The sequence below is a fragment of the Lutjanus erythropterus genome, chromosome 23, assembly GCF_056507025.1.
Source record: "Lutjanus erythropterus isolate fLutEry1 chromosome 23, fLutEry1.hap2, whole genome shotgun sequence".
Classification (NCBI taxonomy): Eukaryota; Metazoa; Chordata; class Actinopteri; order Lutjaniformes; family Lutjanidae; genus Lutjanus; species Lutjanus erythropterus.
The window spans coordinates 14910004-14924552 of NC_139339.1; the positions used below are offsets into that span (position 1 = coordinate 14910004).

At 37.4% G+C, this 14549-nt stretch overlaps 1 protein-coding gene across 1 annotated transcript in view; it reads left to right on the forward strand.

Annotated features, from left to right (window-relative positions):
• The first annotated feature begins 7314 nt into the window (after positions 1-7314).
• Positions 7315-14549, forward strand: part of vax2 (ventral anterior homeobox 2) — a 33393-nt gene continuing 26158 nt past the window's right edge. Inside the window, exons 1-2 of the mRNA XM_084712605.1 lie at positions 7315-8761; positions 13312-13499. Coding sequence (XP_084568731.1) covers positions 8539-8761; positions 13312-13499 — 411 coding nt within the window. The 5' untranslated portion in view covers positions 7315-8538. The remainder of the gene's footprint in view (positions 8762-13311; positions 13500-14549) is intronic.

Here is a 14549-nt window from a genome sequence, read left to right on the forward strand (position 1 = left end):
AAGGAGAAATCTAGTTTGGTTAAAGGTATGCCATGCAGGATTTTCCTTATTTTGTTTTTTTCAGGATGCTTTACCAATGTAAAACATTGGCTTTTGATGTTGTGGGAACGAGACTGTGTAATCTACATGTGTTTATATGTTTGTATGTTATGCTGTGAGCCCCAAACTGAAGATGATTTTCCATCACTTTGTGACGGACAGTAAAGTTTTTGTGAATATTCTCGAATCTTGGCTCAACAGTGTTTATAGGTTACTTATTCTGCCTTTAATTAAAGTTACTCACTGTAGAAAAAACTGTTCAAACCGCCTTGGAAAAAAAAGGATCAATTTGACAATTCACATGTGATATGAAATTATCACAAAATATATTACAAAAAAGTCACATACCAGCATAAAATGCCACTCGATTGAGTTTACTGCAAAAAAAAGTCCACTTGTTCAGAGGTCCTAAAATGCAGCACTATTCTTGGGAAAGTGTAAAGAATGTCAGCTTTGCTTTTGTATACAATGTCCATCAGTCAGCAGAGAAGCTGTGGTAAAATACAAAAATAAAAGGCATTCCTTTCCTGTTATGCCCCGACAGAGTTAAGTTAATCACACAAAACGATAAAAACATAAGTATCTACTTGAATCACTGTACAAATATGAATGCACTCAAACTACCAGCAAGCTCCTGCAAAACATAGTTAAACAGCTATTTTAATAACATGTAGTTCAGTGAGTGTTGGTGCATTAACATGTAAACATCATTTTGATGTTGCAAAAGGTGGAGATGAAGCTAATTTTGCACTGAAAAAAGAAAGTTGTTGGACCAACTTAAAAAAATGACTTCAACTGGTGACACACAAATGAATTAAGTTTTTTCAGATCCGTTTCAAGCGAGTGTGAAAATCTAACACATCTATCAAATCAAATCTCACCTGTTAACCCATTAAACTGTCTTGAAGTATTTTTTAAGTTTGTCTAACAAGTCTCTATTTTTAGTGTAATTACATAAATATAGCAAACCATGTTTTTCATGGTAAAATAGATACACTATTTTTTGATAGTGTATCTAACTTCAGTCTTCATTTAAACTGACTGTGTTATGATTTATTTTAGTTTTGTCTTTCTTTTGTTATAGTTTTTGTCTCCTAGCCTCTTGTTCTGTCTGCTTTGTCTTGTTGAATTCTGACTTGTATGCTTTAATGTGCATATTTATTGTTAAGCTTGTGTTTTGTACTGTCTCTTGTGTATTTGTTGTTGCATTTTATGCATTTTAAATTCCCATCTTGCAAATTAGCTTAAAATGTACATTCTGTGGTGGTGTGTAGCATTGTTTTATGCAACATAATACTCATCACCTAAACATTAAATAAATAAATAAATGTATTCCTTATGTTATTCTACTAATCCGTAAAACCTGATGAACAAACAAACACTGTAAAAAAAAAAATCACGCAGGAATTTGGTGGAGTCAACGAATCTTTTCTTATGAACTTAACATAAATATACAAGTTTTATTTCTCCAATTAAAATTAAACTTTCAATTTATACTATTTTATTTTTAGGAAAGGAAATCAGGAAAAGAAACCAAGAATTGTTGGCTAAAATCTCAAACTTATTGAACATGTTTTCTCAAGTAGAACTCAATTAATATCAGGTTTATTTGAGTGGAAAACTTAATTTGTTTTGAATCTCGACAAAATTACCCCAATTTGTCCTTTCAATTTCAGTCAACTTAAATGTTTAAGTCCGGACACTAACTTTTCAAGCGAATATACATTACTAGTATCTATCTATCTATCTATCTATCTATCTATCTATCTATCTATCTATCTATCTATCTATCTATCTATCTATCTGAACTTTTCCTGCTCATTTTAGTTTATTTTCATTGTGCATCAGGCCACCAAGAAAGTCTAAATTAGAGGAGGTGTCATTCAGTGCAGCAAACATCCTTTATGACACATTTTGCACTAAAAGCAGCCAAAAAATGGTTAAAATATTAAAATGACAGAATGACACAAAAATGTTTCCTAACACGCCTAAAGACTGAAATCAAAATATGAGCAGTCTTCAGAAAAAAGTTAAAATGTGCTGCTTTTTGGAGGTTGTGCATCAGTAAAGGCAACGAGGGTGAAAACACTGGGGAGAAGGAGGAAGAAAAAGTGTGCGTGTGTGTGTGTGTGTGTGTGTGTGTGTGTGTGTGTGTGTGTGAGTGAGCACAGCAGCAGCAATCAGTCCCCTCTTGTCTCGCTGCTGAGTGCAGCGTCTGATTGACAGTTTCTATTCATCCTGTGTGAGATTAGGCCAGCTGAAAGGAGTAACGACCCATGGCTGTGAGCAGTAATTACGGCCTCGGATAAGAAAAATAAGAAAAAACACACACAGGCAAAACTATAATTATATAATCCCGCTCAAAAACCCCTTCTTTTTTCTCCTTTTTTTCTTTGCTGCAGTGTTTTCAAAGATGTTTCACCTGTAAAGAGGAAATTCCACCCAGTGTTTCAGTCATTCCTGCGACTGAAATTATCTCACAATCACAACAAACTACAGGCTGCACCATCAACATCAAGCTGGCAGAAGAAAATGGGGCCGCTGTTCGATGAAGCTGCATATATACAGTAAATGACTGTGAATGAGCTGCAATGGAAAACAAATAGTCACCCCACTTTATAAATGCTCTTTTTTTTTTTTATCACATAGTGCTTCCAAAAGGTTATGTGTTAACAGTGAGGAGAGCTGGGTGCCATCAACATTTTATAAAACAAGATCTGAGGCTGTTGCGTATAGAGAGGGGGTGGACAAAATAACAGGAACACCTGCGGAATCTAATATACACAGTGGGGTCAGATTAGGCTGAAGTGTATTCAGTTTAAATTCAACAAAAATATAAGTGTGACACTTTACTCTTTGGTCCCATTTTTAACAAGTTGAAGTAAAAAATCTGAGAGAAAGAAAGATTTATGGCTGCATCTATTTTTTAGTATAAGGTGCCATATTTTCAATGTTTGATTTGAAGAAATTGAAAAGTAATCCACACCTATTCAGATTTGATTGCATATTTTGTAATCCAATGATCCAGTGGATACCATGCGGATTACAAAAGCTGTCATGTATACTCCAGAGGTGCACAGAGATGTTGTTATCTGTATCTGTATCTGTTCAACCAACAGCATTATCTGTCTCTATGTCTGTATTCAGATAGAAGACCAAAAGTAGGCGTGATTTATACCAGAAGTCCCGTCAAATCTGGCAAATTTTGTATTTTCTAACCTAATGTTCAGTGTCACTGCAATTTTTGCGCCCTCAAGGCATGTAGTTAGTTCTTAAAAATATTTCCACATCATTGCGCTGTACTCTTCATATCTCTCTTTTTAAATTTAACTAAGTTTTATTAACTGAACCCAACTGTGGGACATCAAGCAATGATGCAATACTTGAACTAGTAATTGTGTGTAAAAATGTACTTAGATAAAAGTAGAAAGTAGTACTCTTAATGTTACTGCGTTATTTTTTGGAAATGATTTTTTCTCAGATTAAAAGCAACTTCAGGAAGAAGAAATGTCTGTTTCCATTTGTGTCCTCAATAACATATTTGGATTTGTGTGTAGTCCTAGTAGACTAAACAAAAAGACAAACGCAACAATTTTGTTTTTGCTCCCATTTTTCATGTTTCTGAGTAAAATATCTAAGATTTTGTCTATGCAATCAAAAGGTTTATTTATTAAATTCCATCCTTCAGACAGGTGTGGCATATAGAAATGCTGATTAAACAGCATGATAATTGCACTGGTGTGTGTTGGACTGGTCACAATAAAAGAAGACTCTGAAATGTGCAGAGAAAAGACATTTATTAGACTCTGAACTATGGCTATTTCACATAGTGCCACAGATATAATTTCTCTCCCTAGGAGGGAAAAATCATGACCCGCCCTGCTCTGCCTCTGATTGGCTTACCCTGACATTTTCTCCCTAACCCTAACCAATCACTCCTCCTGCTTAAACCTAACCAACCCAACCAACGAAGGCAATGTTTACTAGTCAATCAGTAGCAGGGTAGGGCAAGTCATGACTTTGCCCTCCTAGGAAAAGAAATGATTATTGCACAAGGGTGTCTTTGACTGTTCACAAGAAAAGGCTGCTCTAAAATGTGCAGTTTTATCTTGAAAACAAAAAGTAGGCACTGACCTATGGCTATTTCACATAGTGCCACATTTGCCAGTTTTTTCCCCAGAAGGGCAAAGTCCTACTCTGCTTCTGAAGCCCTATGTGAAAAAAAGCCATAGTTCAGTGCTTAATAAAAGTTTTTTTTCAAGATCAAACTGCACATTTTAGAGCAGCCTTTTACCAATCCAAGGCAAACCTGTACCATAACCATTTCTTTCCCAGGTGAACAAAGTCATAACCCGGCCAACTCTCCCTCTGATTGGCTAGTAACCATTGCCTTCATTGGTTGGGTTGATTAGGTTTAGGCATGAGAAGCGACTGGTTAGCATTAGGGTAAGAATATCAAGGTTAGCCAATCAGAGGCAGAGTAGGATTAGGACTTTGCCCACCTGGTAGAAGAAAATTGGTATCTGCAGCCCCATGACAATTTCAATGTCTAATAAATGTCTTTTTTTCTAGATAAAACTGCACATTTTAGTGTGGCCCTAAGATTTCTTAGATATTTTACTTCAACTTGAAATATTGTTGGGTATACATGACAGTTTTTGTAATCAACATAACGTAGTATAGCGTAACATAATCCACTGGATCACTGAATTACAAAAAATGTAAACTAATCTGAATACTTTTGGATTGCCTCTGGATTACTTCCAAATCAGACACTTGACAATATTGCACCTTATACTACAAACTTTTGTTCCATAAGTGTTATTTTTTCTTTTTGAACATTTCAATATTCCTTACAAAAACAGTAAAGCAACAAACTACAACATGTAGGACGCCGTTTCTTTTTGATCGGCACTTATACTCAAATCTTCATCTTCTATTTTCAGTTTAGATAAAAAGTAATAATAACTTCACTATCCATGACTCATCACTGAAAAACAAAAAGAAAAACTAGTTAAATCACCGTTAACAAAACTGGCAACCTGGGGGGAGAAGGCTAAGGCTATGTGATCAAGTAATCCTTGGCAAGACCCAGATCCAGTTATTGTTTATAACTTATAAATCTTAATAATGAGTTACCAATGTTTATAACTAGGAAAGGAATCCTTATTGTGAAGTTTAAAATGGTGCATACTGACAATGTCAAGGTGAACAATATATCCATATTTTGTGCATGAATCTCATAAACCGATTCGTTAATTTAACGCCAAATGAGACTTTTTGACTATTAAGATATGCTGACGATGGTTGAATGCTGGTGACTTATTAACAAATATTAAACTGACAGGTATAAATGTTGCTGATGGACAAGACAAAGTTGAGTAAGCGATGAGATCTGAAGTTTAACAACACAAATAAATGTGGGCTCATTATTTGGCAAGCAACAGGTCACTGTTGCTGCTTTTTGATCTGATGTGTTGCAGAGCTTTTTGATAATTTAAAAAAGTGTTTACAACATAACAAATAACCTAATTATCAAGCGTTAATAGATCATTTATAGGGGTAGTCTAATTGTAAAATGGTACCCATCAGGCTGAATGAGCTTCTGAAACAGTATTTAATTATATTTATTTATCTTTAGAAGTCCCACTGAGACCAAAAATCTGTTTAACAAGGGAGACCTGGCCAAGGTTGCAGCCACAGCCAACAAAACAACATATTAAAATGGAGCAAGATGTACAAAGATCCACAATAAACAAGAGCAGCTATTCAAACACAGCTTTCAAGAAAAACAGCCATGTCTCCATCACCACATTCCTTATGATGGCCTTAAATTCATCACTGCATATAAACGTGTCTTTTGTATATTACTCTATACTGAAGGTGCATTTAAGGGCTCACAGTTGTAATCCAAACCCAGGGTTTTTTATTTATGTATTTATGGCAAAACAATACACCATATTTACTGAATAATAAAGTCAAATAAAGTAAAATGTTCTTTTTATGGACACCAATTCATATATTTGGTTTACTTACTTATACTAAGGCTCTTGATTTAGATAAGAAAAAAGTCATCCCTGGGTTACATCTGGCATTTTAATAAAGAATGCATTTAGAAAAGAAAACATAACACTTGAATGTGGCTGTAAAAGACACTAATGTGTGACTACATATAGCAAATATTTGACGCTTTGTATATAATATGTAAAAGGATATCAAATCTGTTTGTAATGTTGCTTCAGCTTCATATATTTAGCTTATCGAACATGTTTTCTCAAGTACGACTTCATAAATCTTTAGTTTATTTGGCAAAAAAAGTTTATTTTCTTTTAACTGATACAAAATTACCTCAACTTCATCTTTTCAAATTCAGTCAGCTTAAAATTTTGAGGCAGCTGGGACACTAACTTTTTAAATTTAACACTTTTAACAAAATGACATCAGGGCACTGAAACAGTAAACTTTAATTGCTTTTTTAAATTATAATTTTATTTAATTTCAAAATTAGTAAGAGGATAAATCCATTAAGATGTGCTATCTCACTTTCACTAAACAGAAATTAAAAAAAACACACAAATGGAACAACAAATTAGGAAAATACAATCAAATATACCTATAATGCTAGCTATTAAACTAAAAAATAAACAAGTAAAAACAATTTAAAAAAATCAGACAATATATACGCTGATACCAATATAGACTTATGGTTGGGCATTGAGAACCGACCCCAAAGGGAACCACTGCAAAAATTTTATTTCAATTCTGCTAATCGTTTCCTACATAAATTTCACTCTGGCTATCTGTCTGCTTTTATTGACATAGCAGTTGTCTTCATGTCTCCTAATGCATTTGTCTTATTAAATAATGAGTCTAGTATTAAAGTCAGTTAACCTGTTTAGCCGTCGCTAAGCTGCTTGGCTAGCAGGCGAGCAGCACAAACTGAGTCATGTAACATTCGCCTCAATTAAATGCAAAGGCTATGCTACAAAATGCTTTACAAGGACATGATACTCCAGTAGAGTAGCCTAAGAAAAACTCAAAATACTTAAGAAAGGAGAAGAGAGACCACATTTGCCATGTTATCTAGCTAACATTAGCTTAGCTCAGTGTTTCCGCTGGCAACTTTATCCATGGTAATTAACACTTCACACAAGTCAAGTGTGAAGAACAAACTCATATAATCATAACTGAGCATCATGAAGAACTGAAATAGCTAAGCAGAATCAGAATTGATAAAATCCAAATAATACCCAGCCCTCTGTACTACAGGCCTATATCAAGTTGATGATATCGGCCTACTGATATATTTATCTGGCTCTATGCCCACTTTTATTAAGTTTAGTTTTTAAGATCCTGTTTTCATAATGAGGATTTCAGGACCCATGACTGAGTGAAACCCTGGTGCACTGTACCTCCCCGTGTCAGAGGTTGGAAACCTGTTTTCTGGACCAGGTCTAAGAGTCTGGCGGTGCTGCTGTGGGGAAGCCCGGACAGGCAGGCAGCAGCGCTGGCTGTATTTGGCTCTTTCCTGAGCGCAATCGCGCACACAACCATCGTCTCATGTCTCCGTGCCTGATCCCGGTTTGCAGCTCCGCTCATCCTCTTGTCAAAACGTGCCCCGCCGGCTGACCAATCGGCGACGGCTCTGCGTGGACAGGAAATGACGCGCGGGGTTCCTGCCTCTGTAAAGTGTACCGTGTCACCACAAATATTATCCACACACCAACATCTCTGCTCTGTCGGTGTAGGCAGGGTGTATGAGCCGACCCGCTCAGACGTGATGTTTCAGCCGTAAAACAAATTATACAACCTGACACGACTTTATTTGTGAGCAAATGTGACCATTTCCTATTTCCCGACAGTCCCCCCTCCTGCAGGGTTTCAACACAGACATCTTTTCTTGTGGGGGCTCTCTCTCCAAAAGCAGAAGACCACCGGCCCCCTTATGTGACCACCAACAACACTCAATCAAGGATCCGCAGAGGCAGTGATCTGACCGGCCGGGGCTGAAGTAACAGGCTGCAGGAGAAACTTTCTTCCCCGGCTTGAACTGTGACCGCTGCTGTGTGGGGTTTTTTTTTCTGCACCGCCTCTTCTTACTTTATTTCTACGTGGGTGAGCTGTGTGTGCTGTGTTTGTGGCACCTCCCCGCTCCTCCATAGATCTGGTTGCACCATGCACTTCTTCTGGCTACTTTAGTTAGAGCAGGATCCAGACTTTTCTCCCCCTCTTCTTGCCTTTGGTTTGGACTCCGCGGACCGCACGTCATGCAGCGACACCTGAAGCGCACCCCGGTCCCGCTGCAGGACCGCACGGCTCCCCTGTAACTGGATCTACTTTTTCTGTTTTTGGAGAGGAGAGGAGGGCATGCTCTCCTCCTCGTCCCTGGAGAACACTTGCAAAGAGGAGAAGAAAGTAGAAAGACGAGGCTGAGAGCAGCAGCAGCGACAGACAGACGGAGGGAGAGATAATCTTTAGAAAGTGTGACTTTACTTGTAGATGTTCGATCAGGCCACGACGACTATGGGCGATGGGAACCACCGCTGTGGACCCAACCCGCTGGAGACAAAGTGCCGCACCGAGATAGGCAGCCGGTCCCCGGTTCAGAGCTCCACCGACACCCCGGGGACATCAGCGTCCACACCGACGTCCTCCAGCGAAGACGGGCACGACAAACTTTTGGGAGTGGACCCTGACTACTGTCGGAGGATATTAGTGAGGGGTAAGTGGACGAAAACAAAACACGGATTATTACTGTGCATAAAACCTAATTTTCAGACTGGGAATCTGTGTGAGTTTTTTAGGAAATTGAGACTGGTATTTTAGCCACAATTATACGTCCAACAATAAATGTCACAATGAAAGACTTCAACACAGGCCTATTTTTATAGTGACACGTACAGTAATGGTAGTCACAACAATTACAAAATGAAAGAAAAAATATATAGATTAAAAAAAAACAGAATGTGGAGTTTTTTCTGTTTCTCCCCTTGAAAATTGTCAAAATAGTATGATAAAATATCATTAAATGTAATTAAATATCATTATATCAATGTCAGTATCATTAGTCGTAAAAGTAGGTCTAAAACTGGGCTTTTAATTTCCAAACAAAGTACAATGTGCAGTGTGGACTGCAAAAAAAAAAAAGCTCTTGCTGTGGTAACAATAGGCTACTTTTACTTCCGTACACAAGACCACACCTGCGGGGTGTATTTCAAATAAAATAAAATATATTACAAAATAAAATTGAAACGCTCATAAAACGATTGTTTGTCACAGGCTGCATCAGCTGGAATAACTCATTTAGTCACTTGCAAAAATATATTTATAAAATCATTCCTCAGATCAATAGTCAAAACAGTTCCTTATTGATGAATTATTGTCTCTATTTTGTAGTGAACAGTTCTCTTTAACATGTCTCAGTCTTGAGGTTTAAAATCAGACATGAGAAGGAAAAAAAACAAAAAAACAAAAGCTTCAGGAAAAAAATGTTGAGGATAATCAGGTGAAATTCAGCCCTCGAGGCTGTTGTGTCGCTTTTATTAACAAAGGAGCAGTTAAAAAAAAAAATCCATCAACAACCACTACAAAGCTGTGTGTATGCACGTGTGTGTGTGTATGTGTGTGTGTGTGTGTGTGTGTGTGTTAGCCTACTTGTCAGTCGCTGATTGCCTTTGTGTGCCATCGTTATGTTAATGAACGTCAGAATAATATTTAATTCAATATTATCCCGAGTGTCCACGCCCTCCTGCAGGAGGCCAGCAGCCTCTGAACAAGACTGAGACTTCTTTTAAAAAGTCCAAAAAATTAAGATTAGATCACTGCAGTCACAAATACTCTGAAAACATAATTTAAAAATTTGTTGTAATTTGTTTTTTATTTTTAATATTCCGTGTGGTTCGAGATTTCTATTTTAAGCACAAATAATCCCCATTTTTTGTTTTTAATTTATGTTTGCTCATTAAATTTATGCAACATTTAATTGCTCAGTAAATATGTGTACTATGGTGGTGGGGAGGACACCAACAACATAAAGAAAACATGGCACATAGGTTATTTAAGGTAATTGGCATTTAAAATATTTGTAATTATTATTTCAGCACGTAAACATAAATATTATTAGTATAACCCTAATGAGGGGAAAAGTCTAAACGTAAAATATTTTATTTGATGAATATTTTGAGCCAATGTGAAGTTTATTGCATTAGTGACGTTTTAAAAAATATTTCTCTAAAGTGCAAAAACCCTGCAGATTACAATCTTTCATCCCGTCCATTCAGAATCTCATGAAGAAAAAATGTCCAAATTAAATCGTAACTGTTATTTTGTACAGGGTTTTTATTATTATTATTATTTTTTATTTATTAGTAGTGTGTAACTTTGCTGTTTGCTGTGGACGGAATCAATATGTCGGCCTATCAATTCTCGCTTATAGACGTGTGCTGTGGATATTATGGCCGCTGGTTGGTTAGTTTTATCTTTTTATTGAACGTGTAGTCGTGCAGAGTCCTGCGTGCCATAGAGGAGCAGCTCGTTTAGCTTGAGAATAGTAAAAATTAATGTAGTAGGCCCAACGACCAATTTTGAATAGTATCAAACGACAGAGGAGGCGCCGAAAATGGTGAAAGAAAAAGAGAGGCAAATTATAGACGTGGATGCAACAAAAATAAATAAATGAATCTAAAACAACCTGCTTCTTCCAGTAGACGCCTGTAATAGCATCAGTGCTACGTTTATTATGGTACATGTCTTGATTGTAGATGTAATAAGTCAGACAGCTTTTTAAAAATGAAATTCCTCTCCCGGTGATCACATTCTTGTGTTTTTCACACGAGATCGGTCAGAAATGTGTCCTTATACTCTCTGTAAAGCACTGTGAGTCGTTCGTACTCGGTTAAACATACTGTAGTTGCTGTGGTGCATCAGTTCGCTGGTTAATGGTGTCCATCAGAGGAGACAGCGGCCTGTAGAAGGACAGGACACGAGTGAGAGCCTGTTTTTGGTGGAGATAGACCTGCTGTACAATTTGCGTTGAGCGAACGACGCCTACAGTGTCAGGATTTGTTTTCGAAGCTCAGTCTGGATGCTCGGGTTTTCAGTGGAGAGAGGCCTGGCCGAGGTCACCGAGAGGTCAGCAGGTCTGCCGCTGCTTCCTCTCCTCTGCTCGCAAATGTTTCTATCACAGTTTGAGATGTTATTATTATTATTTTTTTGTTCTCTGGAGCCAGAGAGAAAATGTGTAAATATACCACACTGCAGTGTCTGTGTATTAAAAGGGTCTCTACCATCTCTTGCTCAGACATTCACTTGCCTGGCGACACCATTACGCAAAGTCATTATGCGTGCGTAAAGATGGAGACCTCTCAGGCGTGTTTTATTGCGTAGCTGGGGCCCGTAGGCTATATAATAACTGTCTATAACGCTGTGATTGAAATAACTGTATAATAACTGGTGAATTGACAGGGGTTCGTTAATTATTGTAACTATAATCTGTTGTAGCAAAAACAGGTCACTGTTTTCCTTTTACGCGCTGATTCTCCTTTTACTGTATTTATTTACAAAGGCTTTGTTGGCCTATTCATTACAACGCTTTAAAATGACGTTAATGGAAGGGAAGAGAAGCCTTTATAGCTACATAGAATAAATCAACTACAATTTTTACTTGAATAGTTTGGGTTGCTGTTGCCGATAGGACTGCTTATAGAAACACTATGGATGTTCGGTTCAATCGGTTTTGTTCCATATTTAATTCAGGACTCTTCATATTTTATTCGATTGCATATTTTATGACTTCAAAACCCCGGACAAAGAGGAGGCCCTGTCTGGCCTGCGCTTCCACTGAACGTGATAAATACGAACAAATATTCTCGGCTACAGATTTTATTGTGAGGAAGCGTGTCTGTCAAAAACCCAAAGTCGTCGATTGCAGAAAAATTTAAACAACGAATTGTATTTTTATTTATTTTTTTTTTATTTTTTTTAACATTGTAGAAACAATATTCCAGTGGTTTCTGGGTCCAGGGCGGAGTGACTGACCCTTCGGCATATGTCTATATTTAACCTTTTCTTTTAATGTATACTGTTTTGGTTTTTCTTCTATTTCAATTTGTTACGATTTTGCAGACAATCTTTGGAAACAAATTTCGAGACAGTTAATTCTTCCCATTTTTTATGAAATCAACTTAGATTAATAGCAATAGCGGAACAAGTAAAAAAAAAAAAAAGTGTATAAAATGCGCAATAACACCAATGAGTCGTCACAGGCCAAGTACCCGACTTGATCAGTTTGTCCAAGAACCCACACACACTATGCTGTTGTTGCTGTGGATAGATAATGACGCACTTGGAATGGACACAGCTGAGAGTGAAGCTTTTGATGACATTGTTGACTAGTTGGAAGTGAATTAGGCTACGTGTCACACATAGAAAAAACCTATGGCACCTTTGAAACTCTTAACAGCCCAGTAGTTTTATAATCAGGACAGATATTTAGTGTTCATAGGCAGCCTGAGGCGGTTATGTCCGCGCTGCAGAGAAATTGGGACAGAATTTACTATGCCTTAATATTTCCATCACCCTCTATTTCTGACCAATTCTATAATAAAGTATTCCAGACGCAGTGGCGTTAATTGAAGGATTTTGATTTGAGTTTTAGTTCACGAAAAACTGACAGGACTGTATGCACAATCACGTGGACTAACATTACGCAGGCAGTGTAAGGTAAATTTACGCGTTTTGAGTTGTGGATATTGATTCACGAGGAAAATCTCAATCAACAAACTGTTAACCTCTTAAATAAAATGACTGATTGTAAATTGTGATGTGGGCAGAGTTTGCCAGTAGTATAAACACTCACACAGCCTCTCATTTAAGCACAATTACAAGAAAAGTGTTTGGCCAAACATATTTGCTGTTTTTTATTTTAATCTCACCGGTGTATTACTGTATACATTTATATAATGACAACGGGACCCTTCTTCAGGCATGCTATTAACACTTCATTGTGTTAAAATATAACACACGTGTAGCATGTTTTACTCCATCCATTTTTTTTCTCTCTAAAGTCATTAGCCTATAGCAGCACTCATGAATATTACATCAGTTTGGCACCATGTACTCATATTTCACTCTTGCCATAAAGTAAGGTTCATTTATCTGATTGTTTAGTCAAAACTACTGAAAAATATTCTATATAGATTTCAAAGATTAAAACTGTTGTTTGGAAAATGTTCTGAGACTTTCTGCTCTTTGTGTCTTTTTTCTTTTGGACAGACGCCAAAGGCACCATACGGGAGATCGTGCTGCCGAAGGGCCTCGACCTGGACCGGCCCAAGCGCACGCGCACTTCCTTCACAGCAGAGCAGCTGTACCGTCTCGAGCTCGAGTTCCAGCGGTGCCAGTACGTTGTGGGCCGCGAGCGCACAGAGCTCGCGAGGCAGCTGAATCTCTCCGAAACACAGGTAAGAGGAGGCGTGGTCTCGTGTCTAGAAGGGAACCCCCAGATCATCAGAAGATCTCGCGAGAGTGATTATTTCTAACCAAACTATGATTTTCTCAAACCCTAACCAATTGTTTTTGTCCCTAAACCTTCCCAGATCTTAACCAGAGCATCATCTCATTATAAAATATGTACAACATGTTCAATGAAGACACAACACAAGCTGCAGAAATCTTGAGTTTCCCTCCTAGGCACCATCATAGGGAAATGCTAATGTTTGATGAAAATGTAATACACCATTGTAAGAACAAACCAAAAACAACAACAACAACAACAACAACAACAACAACAACAACAACAAAACAGATGACTTGATAAATATCTTAAACGAATTATGACAAAAGATTCTTTTGCAAAACTACTAAGCTAGCAGACTAGTCACAGGTTGTTAGCGAAGGCCTTAGCATAGCCTTTAGCATGTTTTAATATTAAAATTTTGGTATTTTAGACCATATGCTTGTTTTGTTTATTGTTATGGCCAAAGTCAATGTTGTAGATAATTTCTTTTGACCTTTTGGCCATTTGAAATGATTTGGTCACAGGTGTGGCACATTTGTGGCCTTTAATTGGCCCTCTGCTAATCGGGTGGGAGGAGCAGAGAAGCTGCCCCGCCCAAGAACGCTGTCCAGCTGGCTTGTTAAATGGGCACATCCCGGACCAAAACAGGTTATCTGACAACAGAGGCACACATTTTAATTCAGATGTACACTCCAGGCAAATTGACTGAAAAAGTCAAACAGACCTCAGGGGTTTGTGCACAAGCCAATGAAGGCCTTATTAACATGAAACCTATAGCATCACATATGTACAATTAGACTGTGTATAAGCCTAACTGTATAACCCGATAAATCATTTTTTTTTTTTTTATATTTTTTACGCATAAAATATTTGGTTATTTAAAAACATGGTTCCAATACATTAATGCAACAACCTCAAAATTTGATGAGTCAACATCTCTCTGACACATAAAACAAAATTCAGTTCCATCAGTGTGGACTGAACGGCGCACAGT